General features: G+C 40.6%; 1 protein-coding gene across 2 annotated transcripts in view; it reads right to left on the reverse strand.

Moving 5' to 3' along the window:
• UBL3 (ubiquitin like 3) overlaps positions 1 to 22,146 on the reverse strand; it is a 61,787-nt gene extending 39,641 nt beyond the window's left edge. Inside the window, exon 1 of one of the 2 annotated variants that reach the window (XM_033104382.1) lies at positions 21,980 to 22,146. In XM_033104382.1, the coding sequence (XP_032960273.1) occupies positions 21,980 to 22,006 (27 nt within the window). In that variant the 5' untranslated portion in view covers positions 22,007 to 22,146. Of the gene's footprint in view, positions 1 to 21,476; positions 21,612 to 21,979 lie in introns of those variants that run through there. The other variant, XM_033104381.1, reaches the window with a different exon arrangement.
• Positions 22,147 to 27,459: the final 5,313 nt, after the last annotated feature.

A 27,459-nucleotide genomic window follows, 5' to 3' on the forward strand; every position in this document is an offset into this window, starting at 1 on the left:
GACCAGGGTTCTGAGAGATGGGAGAGCAGGCAGCTGGGGAAATGTCAACCCAAAATAAAGAAATGTTTTCTCTGTAAGCCAAGGATTCCAAATGAAATTTGATTCAGAGAATTTTTTTAACTATTGTTTTCATTCAGTTCAAGAGCAAATAGAAAAATAACTTCTAGCTTGAACTGTTTGCAAGTATTTATTTTTAGCTCTCTATTCACCCTTAACTGCATGAAGGAGTGAAAAAGGAAGAAGAAAAAAAAAAAGCTAAAAACTACGAAAACAGCCATATTTTTACTCTAGTTCACACACAGTCACAGCTTTCTAATTCATGAAGAACAAGTCTAAATTTAGACTAAGGAAACAAAGATACCATCACACATCCCCTCAGTCAGGAAGAGAAAGTTAATAGTATCTATAAAGCTTTCAAACCACAGGAATCCAGAGACACTTAACATCAATTATTTAAAGAATTACTAATCTATTACAGAGCAAAGGAAAAAGAATAATCTAAGTCACTTGACCAGAGGTACAAATATTATTTATTTTCTTCCTTTTCCTTCCAATAAAAAAGGCAGGCAGCAACCTAGTGATTTCCCAAATGAAAGCCAATCAATCACCTGTAGGATATGTCTTTCTGTTCAAGAACTATTTCTAAATCTGATGTAATTTTTTCAGCCTTTCAAAAATAGTTTGTTGCTTATTTTAAAAGTCCCTATTTCATATAATATGTATGTCAGAAGTATGCTTGTACTCAACATTAATGGCCAACGTATAATAGTTTGTAAATTCTGACAGCAAAGTCAGAATATTTTTTTTTACTTCTTTTAGAGGTAAGATAGAAAAACCTAGAACTCTAAGAATGTCTAAAGTAGGATTTAAAAAGAACTTCCCTAACCCTTCTCCACTTCTCAACGTTCATAAGACAAAACCACTTTGATGCTAAACACATTTTGAAATACTAATTTTTCAGTGCCTTCAGTTCCTATTGCTAAAAGGTATTTTAAAAATTTGTCTTTATATGCTTTATATCTGTATGTTTGATAATATTAGATACTTACTAATTTTGAAACTGGGATGAGTATTGTGGTTGTTTTTAGAGAGTCATATACCTCATACATTTACATCAAATATCATATATAATGCAACATTTGGGATTTGATTCCAAATACTCCAGAAGGAGCGAGTACAGCCGGTTACAGACACAACGTTCTTATTGAGCATGAGTTGATAAAGGTTGAAGCTGGGACGTGGAGACATGGGGTTTCTTTATACCGCTCTCTCCACTTTTGTATGTGTCTGCAATTTTTCATAAAACTTAAAGTAAGTGCTTACAAAATCCCACTCAAATGACTCTCAATGTTATAATCTGAAAGAGTTGAGTCCATTGTATACGTGTTCCACAGTTTCTTTATCCAATCACCTATCAATGGACATTCCAGTTGTTTCCATGTCTTGGCTATTGTGAATAGTGTGCTGCAATAAACATAGGGGTGCATATATTTTTTCAAATTAGTGTTTTGGATTTCTCTGGATAGATACCCAGGACTTATCAGGGGGATCACTTCAGGATCAATGCGCTCTACAACTGCAGCTGACGTAGAATAATATTGTACGATAATTATTATATATATAGTCACGGGAGGTAGAGTATAGCAGAAAGAAGATAGTCAATGGTACTGTATCAGATATATAAGACACCAGAGGGGCAGGGGGTTATCACTTTGTGAGGGGTGTAAATGTCTAACTAGTATGTTGCTTTGTGCACATGAAACTAATAAAAAAATAATTATTTTAAAAAAAGAGTTGAGTCCAACTGTAAAGCTGGTCATTTAGCTTTGGGACAGAAAGTGAGAAATACAGTCAGTGTAAGACAGAAGAGAAAGGCCAAGTAAGGTGGTTTTGTTGCAGTATGTACCCACAGCAGAAGTCCTGGAATAAACATGTTACAAAGTTCATGAGAAATACAGCTGCCTGTGAATACAAGAGTCGGCCAAGTCCATAAACTACGGTTAGTATAATGATACTACCACAAATCTTGAAAAAAATTAACCTACCTATTCATGAAATTAGAAGATTTGATATAATAAAGCAGTTACATTTTCTGTAACCAATCCTGGATAATTACTGTTTACTTATAACCATGAATTAAAATACTAGGGCACTGTAAATTATGTTATTTCTTTTTTTATGAATAGTTTTCTAAAATAAAATGTGCTGTTCTTTCCACTAAAAAGGGCACCATTTAACAACAACAAGTTAGACGGAAATCAAATTAGCAATCTGAAGACAGACAATTTTATAAGAATCCAAGAACACCCTGCCCCCCCACCCCCCTCAAAGAATTAATGAGCAATATTCGTTATTGTCAAAAGCTGATTAAAAGACCTGAGAGACCTCCCTCACAGAGATACTCAAAGATACTAATCCCTTTTCCCCACCCTTTAACCCCCCAACTTTTCTACAGACAACTGCAAGGATAAAATATCAGCCACTTCCAAAATGTAACAGATTCTACAAATAAACTTAATGGAATGATTTATGGTGTTTGGATAAGCTTAACAATGTCTCTCACAAGTACTTCCAACACATGATATTTTGTTTCTTTTCTGGAAAGCAGCTTCTCTCCCAGAGATCCTAGTGACAGTGGTGTCAGTGACCCTGCAGAAAAGACGCACCGGAGATGAGCAGAATTCACTGAGGTCCTTAGACTTTTCAGAGTAAGAGAACGAATTCTAGATTTAGACTACTCCCAGATTCTTTGTGGTCCTGCAGTCTGTTTTTCATTCATGGTTCCTATATTTGAAATGGTATTAGGCATTTAAAAACATTACATTCAACTATTTCTTTTTCTTGAGTTATCTTCCACTCTAATTTTCTTGTTCTTTCAATCTAAAGAATCAACTATGCTGCTTCTCTAAAAATAAGACCTAGCCAGACAATCAGCTCTAACGCATCTTTTGGAGCAAAAATTACTATAAGACCCGATATTTTGTTTTATATTGTATTATATTATATTATATTATATTATATTATATTATATTATATTAAGACCGGGTCTTATAGTAATTTTTGCTCCAAAAGACGCATTAGAGCTGATGGTCCGGCTAGGTCTTATTTTCGGGGAAACACGGTATGGACATTGCTCAAATCAACATGTTAAGTTGCAGCCATTGATATAAACTACATACTAAAGACATTAAAGTCAACCCTCTGGCTTATTTGCTAGTATTTGTTAAATGAATGCTGCCTTTTTGCTCTACAATCTTAATCACGTATGCACACAAAATGAACAGCCTCATTTCTAACATGCAGTATTTAATATACAGTACACCTTCCCCAAATTCCAGAGATGTTACTTTGTCACATAATAGGCTTTGGAAATAGAATACCTGGGTTTGAATCCTGTTTAAAACCTTGAAAATAAAGTAAGAGATTGTACTACTGTTGCTTTGCAGATAGTAAATTTCACCTGGAAAGTGAAGACCGGTTCCTTTCCAAGAACATGTTAACAAACTAACTTCTTTGGTTGAATTTTCTACCATTTTCGACTGCATTTCTTTATTCATTAAATATGTACCCCACAGATAGCAAGGTTTGGGATGCCAATAAAAACCTCCTATTTGCTTTATATTTCTCTAGTGCAAGGTCACATAAAAACTAAATACCTTTCTTCAAACTTACTTTCGGCTTATGATATTGTACTGACGTTGTAAAGAAATACATAATCTGAGTTATCTAATTGCACATAAATTCCCCTAATACAAACAGTGGGTCTCAAGGAATTTATATGAAATTAAGAAGTGTGTTATAAGTAGTTGGCAGGTCACTGCAACTGGTCTTTTAAAGCCCTTTGTTACATTACTTAAATTGCCAGATGAAGAAATCTGCTTTCATTCAGGACTGTTGAGAAATAGTGTCTTATGTTTTTAATTCTGATAAGATTAACAATACCATCACTGGAATATGCTGCCTTGTTTGAGTGTATCTAGTAAGCAAAACAGCTTATTAATTGGCAGACACCTAACTCAGTAAGTCAATGACCTTTACACAAAGGTGATTTGTGAAAAGTATTGTAAATCATATATTTAGAGATTTGCTTTTACTTTATTTACTTTTGACAGGTAGACAGGGAGTAAATAAACTATAAATCAAATTTAAAGTATAAGATTCTTTTTAAAAACCTTGTGTAATATACAGATGTATATAGATACTATTATCTATGTACAACATATATATTTCCAAACCTATAAATAGAATAAGGCGATGTACTAATTGGAGGGGGAAAGCTTTAAAAAAAAAAAAAGTAAAGACATTTTATTAGATCACAAAGCCTTTTAAATAATCATTCCTGTAAATATCAAATATACATAGACTCTAATTCCTCCTCCTTTTGATTCTACTGAAATAAAGTACTCTGGTTTAAGGTTAGAAAAATGTGTCGAGTCACTGGTACATCCATATTACACTCTACAGAATCCCCAGAAAAAAGACAGCATTTTAAAAAAGGAAAAATGGTACAGGTAGGATGTGTTAAAAAGAAGACTATTTTATTATTTGGGAAAACTCGAAGAGTTATAAGTTTCTTATAAGTCCATGTAAACATAGTTAAATTTGATCTTTAAGCCCTCCTCAAATCAGAACATTTCAAAATGAAGCATCAACTGAAGATGCAGACACACACACAGACACACACACACAGACACACACACACAGACACACAACAGATAAAGTTTAGAGGGTAAGAGAGCAAAACATTAACAGCATTTATACTAAGTAACAGAATTTTATAAACGGTATTATTTGTTTCAAAATATTTTCTATTTTACAAGTTGTACAATAATCCTATTGCTTTTCTAATCAATTATACAATCACACTGGCCCATGTGGGGATTGAACCGGCACCTTGGTGTTTTTAGCACCACGCTCTAACCAACTGAGCTAACTGGCTGCCCTTCAGTTGCACAATCAGAACAAAAAAACAAAAACAAAAACAAAAAAACCAATAAGGTTTAGATTTTTTAAATACAAATACAACAAATAAGTAGACCATGGCCAACAAAGGAGAAAGTAAGACAAGCCAGATAAACACTTCCCTTTTTAAAGCGTTGGTCAAGTACACTGAGAGAGCACAGAAAGGGTAAGTGTCACTAATTTTACTGTAGAAAATAAGTTACGTTTCATTTATTGCTGAGTGGCAATCACATTAACATACATGATAATGCATAATTATGATTACCTTTCCTCGTTTACTCTTTAAAATATCAGATGCTAAGATGAGCAAAACAAAGGTGTCAATTAGGAAAGTAACTTTTTAGCGAAAACTTATATGACCACATATGTGACTATGTTTTCAAACAGAGCGGAAGTGGGTCCTCCTGTTCTTACCTGTGTGCTACCTGACGTACCAATCGTGGGACATCTTTCTGCCCTTGAGAGTATCTTTAGCGGAGTTCTCAGGTAACTATAACTTACATAGTTACCCAAGTCACCTGGGAAACAAAAAAAAAGGTTTGACAGCTTCAGGGCAGACTGCTCTCCCTTTTGTTAAACTGGGATGGCCACCGGAACTCACCCAGGAAGAATTCAGCTCTATCTAATGGCTCTAATTAAGAAATGAGATTTCAGAAATGACTCATGTGTTGGCACAATTTGAAAATAAAAAATATAATAATGAGCTTTCATCTGCACTATACACAACCTAAGAGTGAACCCATTTCTACTTCAGAATAAACATACTTAGGGGAACAGCTCTCCCAGTTTTTTTATTTTTCTTGGCTGCCTGTCCTCAGTCCCAAAGGACTAAGGCAGAGAGTACTCTGGGAAATGAAAGAGCTGCTTGCTGCTTCCGGTGCCAGCGGGGAGTGAGTGTGACAACATCTCCTGAGAGGCAAGATGTCCCAATTTTTTGGTAAAACTGTCTTCCTCGGGGTATGGAGAATTTAGCAAGACACAACATCTCTAAGTAAACCCTTCATCAAAGCATGAACTGAGCGGTTGCTACTGAACCAACAACCCTACTATTAGGTAACAGAGAAATTCACCTGTGCAGGATTTTAAAAAGCTCAATTTCAGAGCAAAAAGCAAGTGTTATATCAATGCTTGTCCAGGTTATATACAGTAGCAAAGCAAAATATTTTGACAAATAGAAAAGGTTGAGAAAAATTACATATGGACACAAAAACTGAAAAACAGTAATGACTTCAAAAAAAGTGGACGTATTTAATCCTTCTATGCTTAGCACTTCCATATGGAAGAAAACTGCGAATTATAACAAAAACACCGTTTTGACCACATTTGCCGAGTTAAGATCCACCAGTTAAGATCCATGCAGCCTTCACCAAATTACATGAGATGACTTTCATCACCTTAGTCTTCTCCTCCTGTGACATCTGCTGTGCCCACCACTACTCCTCTTTGGGTTCTCTCCTTGAATGGCTTTCAAGATAATTGTCTTTCCTTTTTAATTTTCCTATAGCTCTGTTCCCTTTCTTACTTTCATTCTCTAATCTCTAAATAAAGGCACTGTATTTTCAGGATGTGCTCCCTGTCTCAGTGAATTCATGTAATCTCAAATTGGTGTTATTTTTTCTTCAACTGAATGCCCACACTAATTTGTATTTTTCGCCCTCTCTTCTTTCCTGAGGGCTAATTTCACCTTCTCGCGGGGGTTAAAGAGAGGTGAAAGGTTAAGTCCCAGGTTCTTAGACTATTCGCTTTTTTAGAAGAGAATTCCATAAACTTCATTATGTCTTTGAATGTCATGCAGACTAAGATCCAAAAAGTTCAGAGAAAGGCTGATGACAACATACACAACTACAGCAGCAAAAAATGGATGCTGAGATTGAGGAAAAAATGACAAAGTAAAACCAAAAGCTTAGCAGTCGGGGGCCATCTGGAACTGCACTGTGCAATACAGTACCCATTAGCCACATGGAGCTCTTTACATTTAAATTCATTGGAGTGAAATGTAGAAGTCAGAGCCTCAGTCACACCAGCCCCTGGTAAGTGCTCCCTAGCCACAGGCGCCTCCTGGACAGCACAGGGGGAGAACGTGCCGGTCACTGCACGCAGGGCCCGGACTAAGCGGCAGCGCGGCTCCCGCCCTCCAGGAGCAGGCTGTACGTGTGGGCAGGTGGGCACCGGGAGAGCAAGGGGATGAGGTAAGGCCTCCCTCTGACCTCAGAGAGCACACAGCCGGCCCGTGCACGAGATAGAGACACACACTTACACGCGCGAGAGTACAGGCAATGACACGTATGCGTGTAGGACAGAGGAAACGGGGAGGGGACCGAGCTCTGAATTCCAGACCAATTATAACAGATTCCATTCTTTCCCCCAGCGTTTCTGTGCACATGGCCCTGCTCCCCTGGTGCTCCCCTGGTGCTGCGATGCTACAAAAGGCAATGCTGGGCCTCCCACTCCCTAGGCCTCTCTGGGCCTTGAGAAGCAGAGGTGCACAGACCGGGCAGGATTTACGGAGTTCCGTCCCTCTGGCGTTACGCGGCAGCAACCGCTGAAGGAAAAGCTGTCTTGCCACTCTGGCTGTGTTCCCTTGGTCCCTCCTAGGAGACAGTGTTGCCTCAACTGTCAGTTTGGTCTGGCGCGCCCAGCATGTGCTATACTTAGGGTGACTAAGAGCCCGACAAAGTTACAAGGCATTACCAAGGCACTAACGTACAATTGAAACAAGTCTCAGGTGCCACTGGAGCAAGACGGGGAGGAAAATGTCGTGCTTAGCAGAGAGAGGAGGCTGAGCAGGACGAAAGAGAGAAGCGTGAAAGTTAATGCAAGCAGAGGGTTCATCACAACCCAAACACAAGGGCACTGAGAAGGGACAGCAGCGGAAGACGAGGCTGGATCGCAGCCCCATGGCTGAGCCTTACCCGCTCGGCTGGGCCGCTGGTGGGAGAAAGCCCGCCTTTCCGTAGTGAATAGTCAAATGAGGAGGTCTGTTTTCCAAAGACAAACAGGGAAAGGATGAGAAAGGCAGACAGTGGAGAATGAATAAAGGGGAGCGACAGCCGGATGAAGACCTGGCTAAAGGCAGTGGAGATACAGGAGAGGAGACTGATTTGAGAGGCCTCAGAGAAAACCGACTGGCTCTGAGTGTTGACAGAACCTACCTGGCACACTGGGACCCAATAAATGTTTGTGGCTCAATTACTGAGAAAGGTAATGATCACTTCGGGCAAGAGAAGGGCAGAAAACAAAAACGATGAGAAACACAAAAATTTATGGAAGGACTGGCAGAAGAAACAGTGAAAAATACTGAAAAGGAACCAAGACCCCAAACAAGGCAATCTTCCCTTTGCCTGGAGTGGGGTTCCCCATGCTGTCTGGGTGGCTCGCCGCGCCCCACACCCCCCGCACACATCAGCGTCTTAGTTTGCTCCCCGCATCACAGCCCTTCCACGTGACCTACGCAGGCGTGCTCCCCCCCTCAGCGCGCTCCAACCTCCTTCCCCGCTCCTTTTCCTCTGCAGTACGTAACAACATCTAACACGCTGTGCGTGTTACTTATGGATTTTGTTTAGCTCCATTAGGGGAGGAGTTTTTCTCTGTTTCATTGACCACTGTACCCAAAACCTAAAAATGTGCCTGGCATACAGCATGTGTTCAACAAATACCTGTTGATCTGACTGAATGAATAATGCAAAGAAATGAAAAGAGCAGGATTATTACATATAGACTAATAAATATGGATATAAAATGATATCTAACATGGAAGCTCTACTGATTATTTTGAGTGCTAAATTTAAAAATCTGTATAACTAAACAGTCCTTTAAGTATAAGAGGCTCAAAAAGTTTTCTCCAAATATTACTTTATATATACAATATATTCAAATACATGTAATTAATTATAATAGTCTATTTATAGTCACAAAGTAATGAGAGAATTTTATAGCCTGAAACACCATTCACTCTACTTGGTAGCCACACCACAAATCCACCAATTCAAGGACTAACACCACCTCAACATCCATCACAAATTTCTAATTTCTCTTCTGACATGTTGGTTATTATTAAATGTCAATAACCAATGGCAAGAAGCTGAAGCTGAAATACCAGAATATTAGTCTCATCACAGCCATGAGCTTTAAGCTATAGTGAAAAGGATATGACATAGAAAAAGGAAGGAATGGCCAAAAGTTAGAAAAGTCAAAAAATCCAACACAACACAAGAAAGCTGGCTTCAGGAAAACTACCAAAGATGATTAAGCCTCACTTTCCTCATTAGTCAAATTAGTCAGCTACTTCTAGCTCCTCCCTACCTGATAGTCTTGGTCTGCGTGTTTCTGGAAAACTAAATGTGTTTCAAGTAGTAAGCTTGGCACAGACCTATCAGTCATCCACTCCTTTAACCCACAAATATTTACGAAGAACCTTCTATACAAAAAGCCCCACACTAGGCAGGGTCTCTAGCGTGGAAGAAAGGTGCACACCTGCGCCCAGAACCCATAGCCCCCGGGAACGACACACAAATGAAGTAGGAAGTGTGGCAAGTGCTCTGGAGGGAGCGGGTAGGGTCCTGAGACGGAAACCACGGACTGAGGGAATGTGACCTGAGACGTGGTCAGGAACAGTGTTTCTGAGGACGCACCGCTCAGGAGGCATTCCCCACGTAGAGGGGACAGAAGTATCCTGATAAGTGTTTTAGGCAAAAGGACTGACACTGCAAAGGCTCAGCCCAGCTGTGTGAAGAGCCTGCGGCTCCGTGAGGAACTGAGAGGAACCCGGTCACCAGCAGGTGAGCCAGGGCGAGGCGATCCAGAAACCGGCAGAAGGCAGCCGACGCAGGGCCCTGCCGGCCCACTGACAGGACCTGTGATCTTAGTCCACGGGTGCTGAGCTTCCTGCGTCTCAGAGGGAAAGATAACCCAATTTATGTCTCAGAAAGCTCACTCAAGCTATGTTTAGAAAATGTATTACAGGGGAATTGGAATGCGAGTGGAAGAATTAGCGCCAAGACTACCGTAGCAGTCCAGGAGAGAGAGACGGTGCTTGCAATAGGTGTCAGTATGGAAATGAAGAGAACTTGATGGATTCCAGATATATTTTGACATGACTCCCAGATGTCCGACTTAAGCAACTGCTTCGCTGACGGTGCCAGGTTAAGTAAAACAGTTAAGTAGTTAATTAATTTTGGCTAGGCAAAAAGAAAGGGCAATTTGGTCAAGCCATGAGGGAATAGCAATATCAGACCAAATTCCCATTGAAATCAACTATGAAGTGAGATAAAATACAAAACAAACTAAAAAAGGGAAAAAAAAAAAACCCAACCACCCCAGCTACTTGAAGGCCCAGAGAGACCGAGAGCCCACGGAAGCACCTCACTTTTCCCTCGAGGTGTCTGCCAGTTACCAGCACAGGGCACAGAGGGCAAGCAGACAGCAGCACTGGCCCTTGTTACCAGTCTCACTGGGCTGGGAAGACAAAAAAAACTGGAATTCTGAACCATCAAGGTAGCCAGGAATGGAAGCTCCCAGATAAAGAGGAACCTCAAAGAACAAACCCAAAGTTCTGCTCAATTTTTGCCCTCCCAGAATGTGCTGAATCATAAACAACATGGACAGAAATGCAGGAAACCCCAGTAAGAAGCTGTTGCAAAGAGGCTAAAAAGCTAAGCAGAGCTCTCTCACCAGTTTCACAATGCTTGGAGTTCAGGGCTTGCCAAGGAATACACATCTTGGTAAATACTCCAAGCTTTCAAGTGAAACTTTAGAAGCTATGTACTAGAAGTGAGGCTATTTGAATTTCTTGAGTGCCCTGAATTCAGCATCCTGTTAAATCAATCACTGATGAATCAAAGTGATCAATGTTTTTCTAACTGCTTACCAAAGAATCCTATTTGGAGAAAAATAACATCATTCTGATCCGCTATCATTTTTCATCACAATGTTAATAAAACATTACCAGGTGTTCTAGGAAAAAGGATCAAATGATTAAAATCCAGACAACAGAAATAGGCTCACGGCTGATCGAGGTAATGAAGTCATCAGACAGGAACATTACAACAATGATTAACATAATCAAGCAAATAGATGAAAACATTGTGAGAACTTGAATCTGTGTCAATTTTAGGACTGAAAATACAAAAAAACAAAATTAAGAACTCAATAATTGAAATAATTGGATATTGAACAGAGAAGACATAAGTGAGTATGAAGACAAATCAGTGAAAAAAACCCAAACTGACACACAGAGGGGAGGAAAATGGAAACTGTGAAATGACCTAACATACAAGGTGTGATTGAAAAATCTTGTGAACGTTTAAATTAAAAAACAAAATTCTACAGTAAAAGACACATTGCCATTAATACCCCTCAAAATATTCCCTCTTTTGTGACAAAGAGCTTTTCCATTGTGATCAAAAATTACAGTGAATGCTGCTGCCGAGTGCCATCCAACGGAAAGGCAGGGATTGCCAGTATGGGAAATGGCACACAGAACCTTAGGAACCGTGTGTGACAAGTTTCACCTTGTTCAGTGCAGTCAGTCGGGTGTGAGCTACAGTTGAGAGAAGGTGTGTTTTAAAGTGTGTCATAAATCATCCTCCATCATGACAACGCTCCGTGTCACACATCGCTTCTGGTACAGCGATTTTTGTCAAGTAAAAACATTATGGTGTGTCCTCATACACCTTATTCACCAGATCTGGCATCATGTGACTTCTGGCTCCTCCCAAAGTCAAAATGACCACGAAAGGTAAACATTTTGCATTGATTCAGGACATCGAGGCAGCCATAACAGTGCAACTAAAGACACTCAGGACAGAGAACTTCCAGAACTGCTTCAGAAAGTGGCAAGAACGATGGGATAAGTGTGTTCGAAGCGAGAGGTAATATTTTGAGGGGGATTAATGGCAATGTGTCTTTTACTATAATAATTATTTTATTTAAACATTCACCGTATTGTTTGATTGCACCTCGTACATGTAACTGTACTCATCCCAGAAGTAGAGACTTGGATAGAAACAATATTTAAAGAATACCAGCTAAGAATATTCCCAAAGTGACAAAAGATAGCAAACCACAGACTCAAGACACTTTACAAACTCCATGAAGAATGACAATAAAAGCCACACGTAAGCACACAAGACAGTCATGCTCTGCTTAACCACAGGCTAGGTTCTGAGAAACACGTCGTTGGGTGATTTCATGGTTGTGTGAACATCACAGAGGCACTTACACAACTTGGATGGAACAGCCTACTCCACATCTAGGCTGTCTGGTATATCCCATTGCTCTAGGGCCACAAGTCTGTACAGCACATTACTGTACAAAATTAACACAAGATTAAATCAAGCACAAGAGAAAATGGTACAATCAAGAGACACTGTACAATAAATATAAATTTATTTGCAGCCACTAACTTAGCCTCAAAATATATAAGGCAAAATTTGAGAGAACTAGCAGAATATATAGACAAATCCTCACGCATTTGGCGATTTTAGCACACGTCTCTCAGCTGAGTGATTAGAAAAGATAAACAAGTCAGTAGTAAGATAGTGGCTTTGAACATGATTACTAAACTTGGCTGAAATGGTATTAAACACACCACACTCAATTTTCTAAAACTGCCTATAAAGTAAGTGACAACAGATTATCCATAACTGAACTCACGGAAAGAATGATTCCAGACCACAGCACTGAACAGGGTATCAACAACAAAAATACAGCTAGAAAATCCACAAATGCTTCGGTAGTATACAATATGTTTCCAAATAACCCAGGGATCAAAGAACCTACAATGGAATTTTAAAAATATTTTGCACTGAGTGATAAATAAAAATATGATCTATCAGACTCGTGAGATCTAGCTGCAGTTGCTTTAATAGGGAAATTTCAGACTTAAATGCATACACTAAAAAAAGAGGACTGATCATTAATGATTTGAGTATCCATCTCAAGAAACTTGAAAAGAACAGCAAACTTTAAAAACAGAAGGAAAGAATTAAAAGTAAAAGCAGAACCTGACAGAATTTTTTTTAAAAATTTAAATCTGAAAGTTGGCTCTTTGACAACTGACTGAGATAAAGAGGAAGCACAAATCACCAACAATCAGATTTTTAAAAGCAGATACTGTTACAGATACTATAACATCAAAAAGATAATAAAAGGATTTTGTGAAAAACTTTAAGTGAAACTGGAAAATTTACATAAAATGGACAAGTCCCTCAAAGTCAAAACTGACAAATAAGTAATAGAAAATGTGAATAGTCCTGTATGTATTGAAGAAATAGAATCAATAATCCTGACACGAAAACTCCAGACGGCCTCACCAGTGAATTCTTCCAAAAACACTTATGGATGAAATAGAAATTGATGTTCATAAACTCTTCCAGAGAACAAAAAGCATTTCCCAGCTTATTTTATAAAGTCAGCATAGCCTTGATCCCTAAATCTGTCAAAGACTTTACAAGAAATCAAATTTACTAGTAAATCTCATTCATGAACAAAAATGCAAACATTGTAAATGAAATATAATCCAGCAATTAAGAGGATAACACATCATGAAAAGTGAGGTTTACCCACAAATTCAACGATACTTTAAAATTAGTAAATATGTATCTCCTCCACCCCCCAAAATTTTTGCACGTACCTAACACACAGCAACTATACATTCCTAAGAATTTTACCCGAAGAAAATAATCACACAAGGCACAGATATATGCTTTTAAATATGCATTATCTCATTGTTTACAATAGCGTTTAAACGCCCATGAATATGGAATCAGCTAAACAATTTATGTGCATCTATCAGAATCAGTTAAAAGTCATAACATGGTTCTATATTTATTTGTATGAGTAGCTGCTCATGATATATAACTAAATGAAAAAAGCAGGAATATTTCTAAGGCAAAACCACTAATTTTATATGAAAGTAAAGAAAATTAAACATATATCATGAGAGAACATTTTGTCAAGACACAATGAATTACCATCTGAATTTAAGTTCACAAACAGAAAATATAATGCCTAACTTAGACAATTTTCTTTAGCAGAAAGAACATTTTCTTCTCAAAATCTAGCCATAGAAATTTGCCCAGTACATATTTTATTTAGACCATAAAAAAAATGCTACTACATTTAAATCAATCAATAAAGAATGTGAATCGGGCACAAGCAGTTACAGCAGAAGGACAAAAACAATACCCTGAGAGCATTAACGCCGCCACAAATCAATCTTTGTTACACATATACAGCAATAACAGTTTCTGCGTTCAAAATGGTTAAGTTTACAGGAAAAAGTTCTTTGTAAATCTAAGATATATACAAGAGGACTCAGTTCCGAGGACCTTACAGAGAACTCCCTTTAACTTCAGCAAGGAATACGACAGGCCACCTTCATTAAAAGCATTCTAACCCAGAGGTTACATAGCATTTTGCAGACATTTAAGTGGGTTGTTCTCTCCACCGCGCTAGCTCAGACCCACAGTAGTGATTGCGTGGAGCAAGGTCTCGGGAGGGAGGAAAGTGTGCCTCAGGGATTTGGCAGGTTGGCTCAGGTATGGGGGGGGCCTTAATGTGTGTATCAGGATCACCATCAGGCCCCACCCCTCTCCTAGCACTACTTTTTACTAGCTACAGGACCTCACACAAGCTCCTTACCATCTCTGAACCTAGGCTGCGAGAAAGTAAAAATCAGCTCTGCTAATAATCACATGTGGTATCTCTAAAAGACAAAGACAGACCAACAGGTAGTAACACAATTTCTCCCATGGCCAGGATACAGTTCCAACATGACTAAGGACCCCCCTCCAGCCCCTCCATTTCTCCTGCCTCCTAAACAAAGACATCCAATTCTTACGTGCCTCCACTTCACGTGTGACAGCACTGCATCCAGAGCGGGCAGCCACTTCCCCTCGTCTCTCAGTAGAATCATTCCACACAGTCCAGACTACGCACACTTCTCCATCCTGCTTCCCGAGACTCGCAGGGTTCCGTGCTGCAGCACGTCAGGAAACCTAACTTGTTTACTACAGGTGTGTTCCTGGTGGTCTTCACCTGGCGGGCATTAGCACTTGCTTTCTCTACATACCAACTACATTTATCCAGGGTCACCATGAGGATGAGATGAAATGTTACTTGGTAAAATGCCAAGCATTTGCCTGGTAAATACAAGTACACAACAAATATTAGCTTGTCTTTCCTGTGAGCTCAAAATACAGTTACACATGTAATTTTATTTGTTTAATCAATCTACCTAGTTCTTCACTATCAAGAATCTACCTCTTGCAGACAGAACATGGCTAAGAGCCAGGAAATAAGCCCCTCAAGTACACAGAACCCTAAGCAACCAAAACAGACATGATCAATCTGTGAAACAAACATCATGCACTTTAGGGGACGGCAGGATGGCTCAGTTGGTTAGAGCGTGAGCTCTGAACAACAGGGTTGCCGGTTTGATTCCCACATGGGCCAGTGAGCTGCACCCTCCACAACTAGACTGAGGACAACGAGCTGCCACTGAGCGTCCAGAGGGGCGGCCGGATGGCTCAGTTGGTTAGGGCGCGAGCTCTCAACAACAAGGTTGCCAGTTCAATTCCCATATGGGACGGTGGGCTGCGCCTCCTGCAACTAAAGATTGAAAACGGCAACTGGACTTGGAGCTGATGGGCCCTGGAGAAATACACTGTTCCCCAATATTCCCCAATTAAAAAAAAAAAAAAAACCATCATGAGCTTTATTTAGCATAGGGCGACTCCTGAAAATCCTACTCAGTCACCATTTGCTCATTTTTATTCTAATAAACTTTGAAAATCTGGTTTCCACACCCAGAGCAAATTAGAATAAGCAACTGTAAATAGTTACAGGTGGATAGGTAAGCATACTGACCACAGAAAAATATAACTGCTCAACATGGCAGGAGACAAAAAAGCTGTAATTATCAAACACAAGAACTTAAAATGCCCAGAAATCTTACCTTATCTTGTGCAATGGCTTCTAAATTTTTTTGACTGACCATGCCAACTATAAAATACTTGAGCATATACCTCCAATATATGTATTTTTATGTATATTTATATATTCAGAAATCATATATTTGATGTATTATTATAAAACATACTAAAACAGAAATTAAAATATTAAAATATTGTTCTAATTTTAATTATTATTTTAATGATTAACTGTTTAAAATATTAATTTGTTTTAATCTTGCAATTGCTAAAAATACTATTACTAGTAGGTTGGTGCAAAAGTAATTGCAGTTTAAAAGTTTAAAAACAATGGCAAAAACCACAATTACTTTTGCACCAACCTAATATTAACATATTTAAGCAAGTAGTTATTGAATATGCCTGTTTATTTTTTAAAATCATGGTTTCCCCATTTGCGAAGCTGGGTGTATTTTGGCACTTGGATTTAAGAGCTATCGTAAGTTATAACCGACAAACCTAGCTCACCAAGATGCATGGCGATCCATACAGGAGAGTATGTCACTCACTGGTTTACTGATGTGCACAAGTTTTTGTTAAAAGCCAGTTACCTGACGTCCATGTTATTAAAATGTTATTTGTCCTGACGTCAGTCAGATACATATTTTTGCAAACTAAGTAAAATGTGTTGCTTTTTATGTTTCAAAAAAATGGGTCAGAAGAAGTCCACTGAAATTCTCTGAAAGGAAGATTTTTCAACAGACTGGGACTATCTAAGCATGTTTTCAAAATATTCTCTGCATAGCGCTAGTTCCTTTTGAAAAGCAGGTACTTTCTCATTTACTGGTTAAAACGTCAATTTTGCCTAATAGAGACAACTTAGTATTTGTTTTCTCAAAAATACCTGATACCTTCTTGTCACTGTGGGAAAAATCAGCATCTGGAACATTCATTCATCTTTTGTAAAATAAAAATGTGTAATTCAGCTTTGAGTTCTACAGCTTTTAAATACCTTGACAGTGAACCTCTTCTCCCCATTTCAATACAAAGTATCATAAACTATTTCAAAAAGCATTTTAAAAAAGTCACTATGTAATCTACTATAACAGAAAAACTGCAAAAATTTGGAGAAACTTGTGGTGTTGCTGCTGGCCTCTACGTTACAGAATTCCCACATCCCTCAGCAAACCACACACGTAACCACCTGGATACTGACCTAGAAAAGCCTCAGAGCCAACCCATGTGTTAATATAAAAGCTCAATTCTTACTCCTTTTTGGAGCACAAACTAAACAGGCAGAGATTCTAATATTTTTATTCTCACATCTCAGTTGCTGCTCCTCATGGTACTTAGTAAATGACTGATCTAGTGAAGGGGCTGTCTAATATCACGAGGTGCTGAGGGATGACTGCTGTAGCTAACAGAAGAACACTTCCTTACATACAGAAGTATTCAATGAATGCTCACTGAACTGAAATAATGATATCCAAATGATGACTCCAGGTCACCAAAAGTAAGTTAAATAAGCATAGCATATTATGATTGATAAGACACTAATTCAAAACTGTTACATTGGGATATTTCCAAAAACAACTTTCATTTATGCAGAAAATTTACAGATTCAGAATGACTTATCACCCAGAGATTCCAGTTACCATGAATTCTACAATCCTTTTCATTTTTGCCCCCAGAATGAGGGAATTCTTAAAGAGCATATTTAAGAAATGTATACTTCAGTCTCCTAAAATACATTTATTGCCCACATTATGAAAACTAATAGCGCCATCAGTACTTTATCCACTAATTTGAATAACTTCAAGTCTTAATATTAAAAACATATTTTTTATATTCAAAGTAGTACTAGAAGCCAACATCATAGACTTCATATTTAACACCATAAGTAGTAGTAGTGTGTGGAACAACATTTACTTTTTCCGTAAGTAACAGAGAGTAATGCTTCAAGAGTCAAGAAAATCACTCAACAGTTTTTAAACATCTGTTCTAGAAAGTACAAGAGATACAATAAATACAAGACACATACATATCCTTATAACTTGGACATTGCATAAGAAGAATCTCAAATATGACGACAGAAAACGACGCACAGGAGGAAAGGTCATGTGAGCTAGAATGAACTAAAAACTGTTTTCGCAGGACAGGGACAGGAGCTGCAGGCGGATTCAGACCAGAAAGGAAAAGGCATTCAAAGCTGAGGAAAATAATAAAAATGTCTAATTCAGAACACCACATGTAAGACACATTCAAGTTTAGAGAAACTTTCCATTAGAGATATATAATTTATTAAGCTGTTCAAGTCACACACTTATATATGGAAGTGGTACTTATCTACCCTTTCGTTTCATAAAACCTCCCAACTTGTACTTGAAATAAGAGCTCTAGCAAGAGAAAGAAAAATTAAAATGAGCTGTAAATAAAGAGAAAATTGGGGGCACTGGATCTTAATATATTATTTTTTCAAAGTTAACAATTTTGTATTCTCTAGACCATTTTCTAGCATGACATTTTCACTTTATATACTCTACACCTGTCATTTTACTTTAACTTGGAAAAATGGTAAAAGTTCACTTTGAAAGGAAATTCATTTTAGTAATTTCCTGTCCACCAGAGGGCTCCAATATCTCAAAGAGATGTAACATGATAAAAACATACATTACACACTGAAAAAAACTCAAATTATCATTATCTTGTTTAACATCAGACTAAAAATTGTTACATCTGCTACAATTTCTATATTAATAGTTTAAAAACAAACAGGGCTTTTAAACTGTTTAATCATCTGAAATGTTTCAAATACCAAAATTGCTTTGCCATTATTCTCACACTAATTGTCAATTTCTCTCTTAGGTATGGTTTTCAATTTTATAGATATTATGAAGTACAATTTTAGTCCAAAACTCTAAATTGCAACTCAAATGTTTTAGATAATACTTTTATAAATACAACTGATTTCTTGATAACTTTCCCAATCCAGAAAATAAAAGTAACACGTTATCTACCCAGGCTTTGGCCTTTTTATTAACAGAAAGACTAACCATTATCTTTCCGAAAACCTACAGTCGTTAATATAATTCACACTACAATTATAAACAGTGAATACTGCCCCATCATGACCTATGACACGGCTGAGAAAAAAAATAAAGGAAATGAATCACTTAAATACAATGCATTATAATCATATTCTACTCAGATATTCTCAGATTTTTATCACAAGTAAGTTATTACACTGGAGTAATAGTAAATCTCCTAGTTAAACTCAATCACTTTTAGCAAAAGAAAAGTGAATATTTTATGTAAATACATTTATATTATTCATATGACATTTACAGACTGTTAATTGGAAAAATACCAACTGCAAAGTATTTTTTTTTTTAATGAGTATAGTAAATCCATTCACCAGGGGTGCCACTCTCCCTCTAAAAAGATCAACTTGCTAAATTTGGGTTAAAAACATAGACTATGGTAAACACAAAAATTGAATGTTTAAAATAAATTTTAAATGTGCTATATTTACAAAACAAAAAGATGTTAAAAAATCGACTTCAAAGTGAGTCACAACCATCACCATAAGAAGACTTTACCAAAAACATGGATTTAGTCATTACTGTAGCTCAAGAATAAATTATCTCTAATGAAAACATGACAGGGATTAGAACTTCATTGCCCCACCTCATTTCCCAAATAGGATTTTCCTATACAACTGACAAGCACCATTAACATGAAAACAAGCGCAACATTTGTTTCTAAAGGGCACATACTAGCTGTCACCACTTAGAAACCTGAAAATTTTACTGCACTTAGCAAAAATGTATGTATTCATACTTGCAAGAGCACTATCCTCACAATGTAGAGTTCTGCTGCAAGGGGAAAATGCCAAATTGTAGAAAGAGGTGGGGGTGCGGAGGCTGAGGCTGTGCCAGATAGAGGGTGGTGAAACTGTTCTCACTTTAAGTCGTGAATGTAGACGCAAATTGATTGTCATTAAAGATATGAAGAGTTTAACAATATGAAGCACTTACTAGACAACTTGTAACCAATATTCAATGTTATATTGCAAAAAGTGAGACTTCTAGGAGCATAATAAATGAAGGCACTTCTTAAGCAAAAACGTGATGGAAGCAACAGCAAAGGAAGGTTTAAAAGGCTTTAACATGGGGGTGGAAATCTCAAGACCTCCAACAAGTTGAACAGCTGGAAACCGAGACATAAAAAATACTCAGAACAATCTCCTCCGAGCTGTACCCTCGACACTCTGAAATAGCATCATCAGGGCATTATATGTTTATTACATAATATTGCTTTGCCCTTGCATATCACCTTTAATCAAGAGATCTCAAAGCACCGCAGAATCATTAAGGCCTTAAAATATGGTCTAAAACAGAAATGGTAATATTTTACATTCGCAGCTATTAATAAAACCTTGTCACTACACTTCCTGGTCCCCTGATCTGAACATCAGCTTCCAAAGCTTCTCTGACTTGGAAACAGTATTCCCCAAAGCATTTCAATTTGTGATTGAAGCGACCCACGTTCCAGCTTTTCTTCATCGCTGGGCCTAGAGAAAGTAGTGGCACTGTTTTAATGCCACCAATCTCTTTCATTCTGACTATGTGTCAGAATAAGCAGTGAACATATCTTGCAGTGTGCAGGATGATATAAAATGGAGGTTTTCTGGAGGTGATGAGCCCAAGCACTTATCACATGGGATATAGCATTTTCCAGCTCAGTCCTGTGACCTCCCCAGACAACTTCCACAGAGGGGTAGAGGAAACGAAGGCCAGCTATCCTTAAGTGGGCAGGGGACTATTCTCCAGTGTGCACACCAGGAGGGAAGGGAAAACTAGAAAGACAATGCATGAGTTTCAAGATCGCGAAGGAAAGTGTAAGGTTGCTGTGTGGCCACCCAGGAGACAGAACGTTGTGGTTCCTTTGCATGTAAATAGCACATTAAATGGGAAACCCAACAGAAGCACAATGCCTTTAAACCAAGGTCAAACTCCTCCATTTGGAGTCATTTAATTTTTAAAATTATTTTAAAGTCTGTAAATAAGATTAGCTCCTACAGAAACATCTGACATTTTAAAATATAATTAGCAAAGTTCAATTTTGTTTTTTCCCCGGAGCACAGGAAGCTCAAATGTTAACTCAATGTAAGTGAGCATAACTATTTTAACATCAATTCTTCCACAAACAAGATTATTCATCTTCTCGTTAATTGCACTGTTTGTTCCTAGGACTGTAAAGTGTAATTTCAAACCCACCTCCCAGCACTGTAAGCCTACACGGCTACCGCTGTTAGCCAGCAACTCACAACACAACCTTAACCTTTATAAACAAAAAGAAAAGCGTCAATCAAGAAGAGTACTTTTTGTTTCGGGTTCTCAACATTCAAGGATCCAGGCCTAACAATGGTATTAGCTTTTAAAAGTGCAATGATGTAATACGTGCCACCAATACTGGGTACTAAAAGTCCTGGAATATACATTAAAAGTACCAATATACGGTCAGCCCAGATTTGTGAGATGCCCAGACATCTTAATATTCCTGCTGCCATACGGGTTCACCCAGACATTTCAAAAAGCTCACAGCAAATTCTCGTCGGCTTTTTCTCGAAGAGACATCCGTGCCTGTTCTTGCAAAGATCGAGTTTATTCTCCCCAGTGAGCGCATTGAGGAGCGCGTCAGTGTCACAGAGCACGATTCCCGTCCCCTCTGGACCCAGCAGGGACAGCCGTCCTCGGCTCTGCCCACTGCCACTGACGTTTCCCGGAGCGTTAAGATCCCAGTGGTCAGAGGCTTCTAGCAAAGAGGAAGAGATCTTATCCACTTCAAGCTACCTTGCCACATTTTCCCGAGTTCTCCACTGCCTTTCACGACTTGAAAAACGCAGCCAAAACACAAAACCCGTGCTAAAAGCAGTACTTTCTAAAAGGGGGGAAGCAGCACCACCAACTTCTCCAAACCTCCCAGCCCCGTGGCTTTTCAACAGCCCCCCGCAACCCTTCGCCCCGCGTCTGCGTCCTTTCTGATTAAATAAGACTGGAAACCACAATTAAATCAAAGGGTATCGTAACTTGTCCTTCACTCACCATATCCGCCGGGACATTACTGGACATCTTGCCGATTGATAGACACCAGATGTTCACTCAAAAAAAAAAAAAAGAAAATACAACAAAAAGGAGCACAAGTCTTGTCTTCAGGCCACCGGAATCAACGTTAACGACGTCGCCGAGTTCGCGATGTGCGTTCCCCAAACTGAGTGGTTCCCGAGCCGAAGCGCCGGCCGGGCCGCGGCTGTGCGCGGGCGCCGGGAGCCGAGGGGCCGGGGCGGAGGGCACTCGGGAGGGCAGGCAGCCGTCGCCGTCGTCGTCAGCAGCAGCAGCAGCCCCAGGACCGGCCGCGCCAGGGGGACCGAGCCGAGTGACACACGGGCATGAGCGGCGGGAGGGGGTTAAGTGCGCCTTCCTCCTTCGCCAGCCCGGCAGTGATTCACACCTGCCGCGTCAAGTCCTCATGCAGCAGCCGGAGAAAGCGGCGGCCTGGACGTACACAGATAACTATGGGGCTACACATGGGCGCGTGAGCGCTGAGTGGCCGGCGCGGGGAAACGGCTCAGCGCGCGCCGCCGGGGCCGGGAGCCGGGCCGCCCGAAGCCGCGCTCAAGGGCATTTAACTCGTTGGGAGCCGAGGCCGCAGCCTGGGGCGCGCGCGGGGGGCGCGCGGCTCCGGCCGGACGGGGACCCCACCGCCCCTGGGGCTCAGGCCGCGGGCGCCTCCGGGCCGCAGCGACGCTCGGGGCGCATCGTCTCCAGCTCGTCGGCGATCCTCTCCTGCCTCCGCCTTCCCCTCCCCTCCCCGGCCTCGCGAGCTCCCCGCGACGCCAACTCCGGCCGGTCCCCGGAAGAGGCTGGTCCTCCCTCTCCTCAGCCCGGGAATGGCTTCCTCTCAGAGCTCTGTCTCTCCTCCTCCTCCTCCTCCTCCTCCTCCACTTTTCAGCCCCAAACGTCGCAGCCGCCTCCTGTCATCCCCCTCAAACCAACATGGCGGCGGCGGCGGCAGCGGCCTGAGCGAGTCGGGGACTCGGAGAGCTCGCCCCCACCTTTGCAGCCACCGCCCCCGTCCTCCCCCTCCTCCTCGCGGACACCTAGTGCGTCGTCACTACGGAGACCACCCTGGAGCATCACGGGAAGTGTAGTCTACGAGCTCTCCCCGGACTCCGAAGCCACGCCCCTCGTAGCAACAGTTGCTAGGAAAGGAAAGGTCGCTTTCTCCAAGCTGCAGCCCAGGAGTTAGGTGTGATCAGGCGAATTATTTGGGGGAAATAATTATGTACAGAGAAATTTCCTCATGCACAGTGTACGCACAGATTAAAATATGGTTTACTTCCAAGCAGAATCATTCGTTTTAATGACAGACAGCACGCTTTCCACATCCTGCAATCTCAAAGCATTTTCGATAGTGATTTCATCTCGGTCTCCTCTACATTACATTTGGATGACCAGAAGCAATCATTGATTTCCAATAAGGTCATACAAGTTCAAGAGGAACACGGATCTTATTTAGCAGGGAGAATGTTTGAACATTCGTTTCCTGAAGACCCAGGCCATAAAGCTACATTCTAATTAATTGAAACTACCAAGAACTGCATTAGATACAACACTCAGTCATGTCAAATCTACATCAGGAAGTAGCCACTAAAAACTATGTGGAGAATCGCCAGTTTACTGGGCCAGCCCCTAAATTCCGAGTTCATGCATGGGAAATATTCGTAGATTGCTTTGTAAATAATAATGCATTACTACTCATTCATTCAGCAAACAACTGCCAGGCACTGCTAGGCACCAGGAGTTTCAAAATGAGTGATCTGGACACTGTCCACAGGGAACCTGCTGTCTGGGAGCCCGTCACTCCCCACAGCAATCTCTCCACTCAGGCTTGTCTCATCAGGATGGAAACTCACAGAATGGATAGAGTGCCTGCCTCCTCAGTAGCCTGGCAAGTTCCAAACACTGCTGGGGGCTGCATCATCCAGTGGTGAGTTAGAGTGGTAACTAGGGAGAAGCAGGATAGGTCAGATTCCCAAAGAAACCAAAGGCCAGACGAAAACAGGCCCAAATCTCACCATGAATAGGCCTCAGGACTTTGTCTAGACACTTCCGCATCTATAGCTACAGGATTTTCCATGGCCGTGGTACCTGGTTGCTCATTCTCCATGTTTAGCTCCCACACAGCCCCCTCCCCAGTCCTCCAGGAGACAAGAGCAGTTGAAAATGCTTTAACTGAACAATGAGTTCCAAAAGAATATTGAAACATATTTTGAAGGCTCTCACTCACAAAGTTAGTGCCTCACCCCAACTTTCATCTAACACCTGCCCTGGCCAAGACTGTGCAGGGTCCATATGCTGCTCTAAGTAGCAAGACAAGAAACATAAAATGGCAGGACTCATGAAAGTATCAACTCTCACCTCTTCTGTTTTCCAACAGCCACAGGGCAAGGGGATAACGACCACCATGACCTTGGCATTTCTGACACATGACATTGCTGCTTGCTGCCTGTTACCACTGCCCCACTACAAAAGACCACATGTTTGAAAAGTAAGGTCACCGCACCTAGCTGTGTTTCCAGTCACTCTCTTAAGACAGGCTGAGACATTACTCTCAATAAAACTCGTAACTCTTCCCTCACAAAGTTAGGGCATCACAGAGAGCAGTACACAGTTACAGATATGCCTCTCTCCTCTCTTTCCTCTCTGCTTCCAGACTCAAGTGAGATGGCAGGTGAGATGGGAGGCAGGAGAAAGAGCCCCGTTGTCCACAGTGGAGAAGAGTAGCATCTTCTTGATCCCAATAATCTATTGTCAACATCCATTTGAAGGAAGCAAGTGATGCAACATTTTTGTCTTAGGAAAAATAACTTCACGGGAAATCAAAAGATCTGGTTCTGTCACAAATCAGCTGTGTGATCTTTGCCAAGACACTCTCTCCCTGAGCTTCCATTCCTTTATCTGAAGAGGTTGAACTAAATCTCTAAGGTCTATGAGTGTCAAGTCCCAGAAGACTGGCACATGACACCCGTGGTGTGGGGACAGAGCCAGGAGTGCAGTTTCCAGACTCTCGGCCTCACATGGAAAGGTGCTGGCTCAGGTAGTAAATGGCCATCGACTGTGATCAAATGGCCATCAGCTGTGGCTAGTTGGCCGTCAGCTGTAACCAGTGAGCCATTGGCCACTAATATAACTGCCATGACTACGCTAGCAGAAAATGGGGGCTAGCAAGAAGATGGTGGCTGGCAAGTGCAGATTGCAGTTAGGATGGTGGGTTGCGGACAGTGTGGCTCCTGCCTCCTGTGTCTCCAACCCAGCCGCCAGCAAGAATATGGTGGTGTGACTCCCCTATCTATGGCTCCGTGGGTGTTCCTTTTTGGCCTCACCATCTCCTGCGTTCTTATGTGAGGAGAGGGAGCAGAGACCCCGCAGGGTGCCCCGCACGACACATGGCCTGTTAAAAATATCTCCCCCCAAGTGACTGCTCATGGGTATGAAGCGTTTTTGAAAGGGAGAGGTGATGAAAATGTCCTAAAATTACGTTAAGGCGGTGGTTGCACAACTCTGTAAGTGTACTAAAAACCACTGAATTGTATACTTTAAATGGGGACATTTATTTATTTTTTAAATTACGGTAAAATACACATAATATGAAATGTACTATCTTAAACTTTTTTACATGCACAATTCAATGGCATGGTTAGGAAGAGAACACATGGGCCCAGACCTAGACTAGAGGCCAAGGCATTCAGGGAGGGGAGGTGGCGGAAGCCCAGAATGCTGCATGGGAGTGGGGCAGGGGTAGGAAAAGCAAAAGGCAGGAGAGAAAAACTAGAGGCCAATCACCAAGGGCTCTGCCATGTAGGCTAAGCTGTTTGTATTTACTCTGACAGCAAGTGGGAGCCACTGAAAGGTTTTAAACTGAGGGGTGTTGTGTTAAGATTTGTTTTTATAGAACGATGGGAAAAGTTCTCTGGACTCCAGTAGTACCTTGTGTCTGTGTTTTGAGGATTCCCGTCTTGGACTCTCATACTTTAGGGGTCTTGGAGATGATCAAACCCCAGCTCTTCATTTTACAGATCAGGAAGCCGCCGGTTTAATGGGGGACCAGGCTGGCTCCTAATGCAGGCTTGTTCCACTACTCCCTCTCCTTCCAACAAAGTTCTACAAAAACATGAGGAGGACTTTTACTGCATTAAATGTATTCAACCTCGTATGTATTCTTTATTTTTAAAGTAAAGAGTAAAATCAAGAGTATAGAAATTCTGGAAACTAGAAAAGCTATTTTTTTTTTAATTGGGGAATGTTGGGGAAAAGAGTGTTTCTCCAGGGCCCATCAGCTCCAAGTCATTGTCCTTTAATCTAGATATGGAGGCTGCAGCTCAGCTCCAAGTCCAGTCACCATTTTCAATCTTAGTTGCAGGGGGCACAGCCCACCATCCCATGTGGGAATCGAACTGGCAGCCTTGTTGAGAGCTCATGCTCTAACCAACTGAGCCATCTGGCCGCCCCTCCGGAAGCTCAGCAGCAGCTCGTTGTCTTCAATATAGTTGTGGAGGGCGCAGCTCACTGGCCCATGTGGGAATCGAACTAACAACCCTGTTCAGAGCTCCGCTATAACCAACTGAGCCATCTGGCCGCCCCCTATTTGTTTTTTGCATATATTCTTCCAGGTTTTCCGTGTACGTGATTTAACATATGTATGGTATACATACATTTTTCTTTTAACAATTAAATCAAAATTCATTTTTGAAACATTAAAAATGCGCACTTTTACAAATGGCTAAATAATCTCCTCCTCCCCCCTGCTAAAGGCTGCATACTCTCCCCCTGCATCAGGGTCCTACAGCTCATGTAATCATTTTCCACGGGGAGGACATAAAGATTGTTTGAATCTTTGTGCATATAAATCTTTCTGCACTTTGAATTACTTGTTTGGGCCAAAGTCCAGAAACTGTTGTCACTGAGTCAAAGTCTGTGAAAGTTTCTGTGGCTCTTGAACGGCACAGGAAGTTCTTTTCCGAAAGGGTTTTGCTGTTTAGAATGCAGTCTATGAATGAGAATACCAACTTGAACACCACACCCCAGCCCTCATATGTATCTATACTGTATTTCCCTGATAATAAGACCGGGTCTTATATTAATTTTTGCTCCACAAGATGCATTAGGGCTTATTTTCAGGCAATTTGTTATTTTTTTCATGTACAACAATCTACATTTATTCATTTATTCATGTACAAAAATCTACATTTATTCAAATACCATCATGTCATCTTCTTCTGGAACATTGTCATAACTCTCCAAACCCTGAATTCAGGCTTGAATTTCTTGTGACTCCACTTCCTGTAGAACGATTGGCCCCAATCTCTCATGTCCAGCAATAGAGCTCTCCTTAAATGAGCACTTCTGGTCCATGTGGCCTGCTCGTAGTGCATTGGCAGCACAGCTGTCAGTGATTTTATCCCATGAATTCTTCACCCAAGTCACGACCTCTTGCAGGCTAGGCTTCACAAAGTTTCCACGCT

Source organism: Rhinolophus ferrumequinum, chromosome 4 (assembly GCF_004115265.2).
Source record: "Rhinolophus ferrumequinum isolate MPI-CBG mRhiFer1 chromosome 4, mRhiFer1_v1.p, whole genome shotgun sequence".
In the NCBI taxonomy this organism is placed as follows: Eukaryota; Metazoa; Chordata; class Mammalia; order Chiroptera; family Rhinolophidae; genus Rhinolophus; species Rhinolophus ferrumequinum.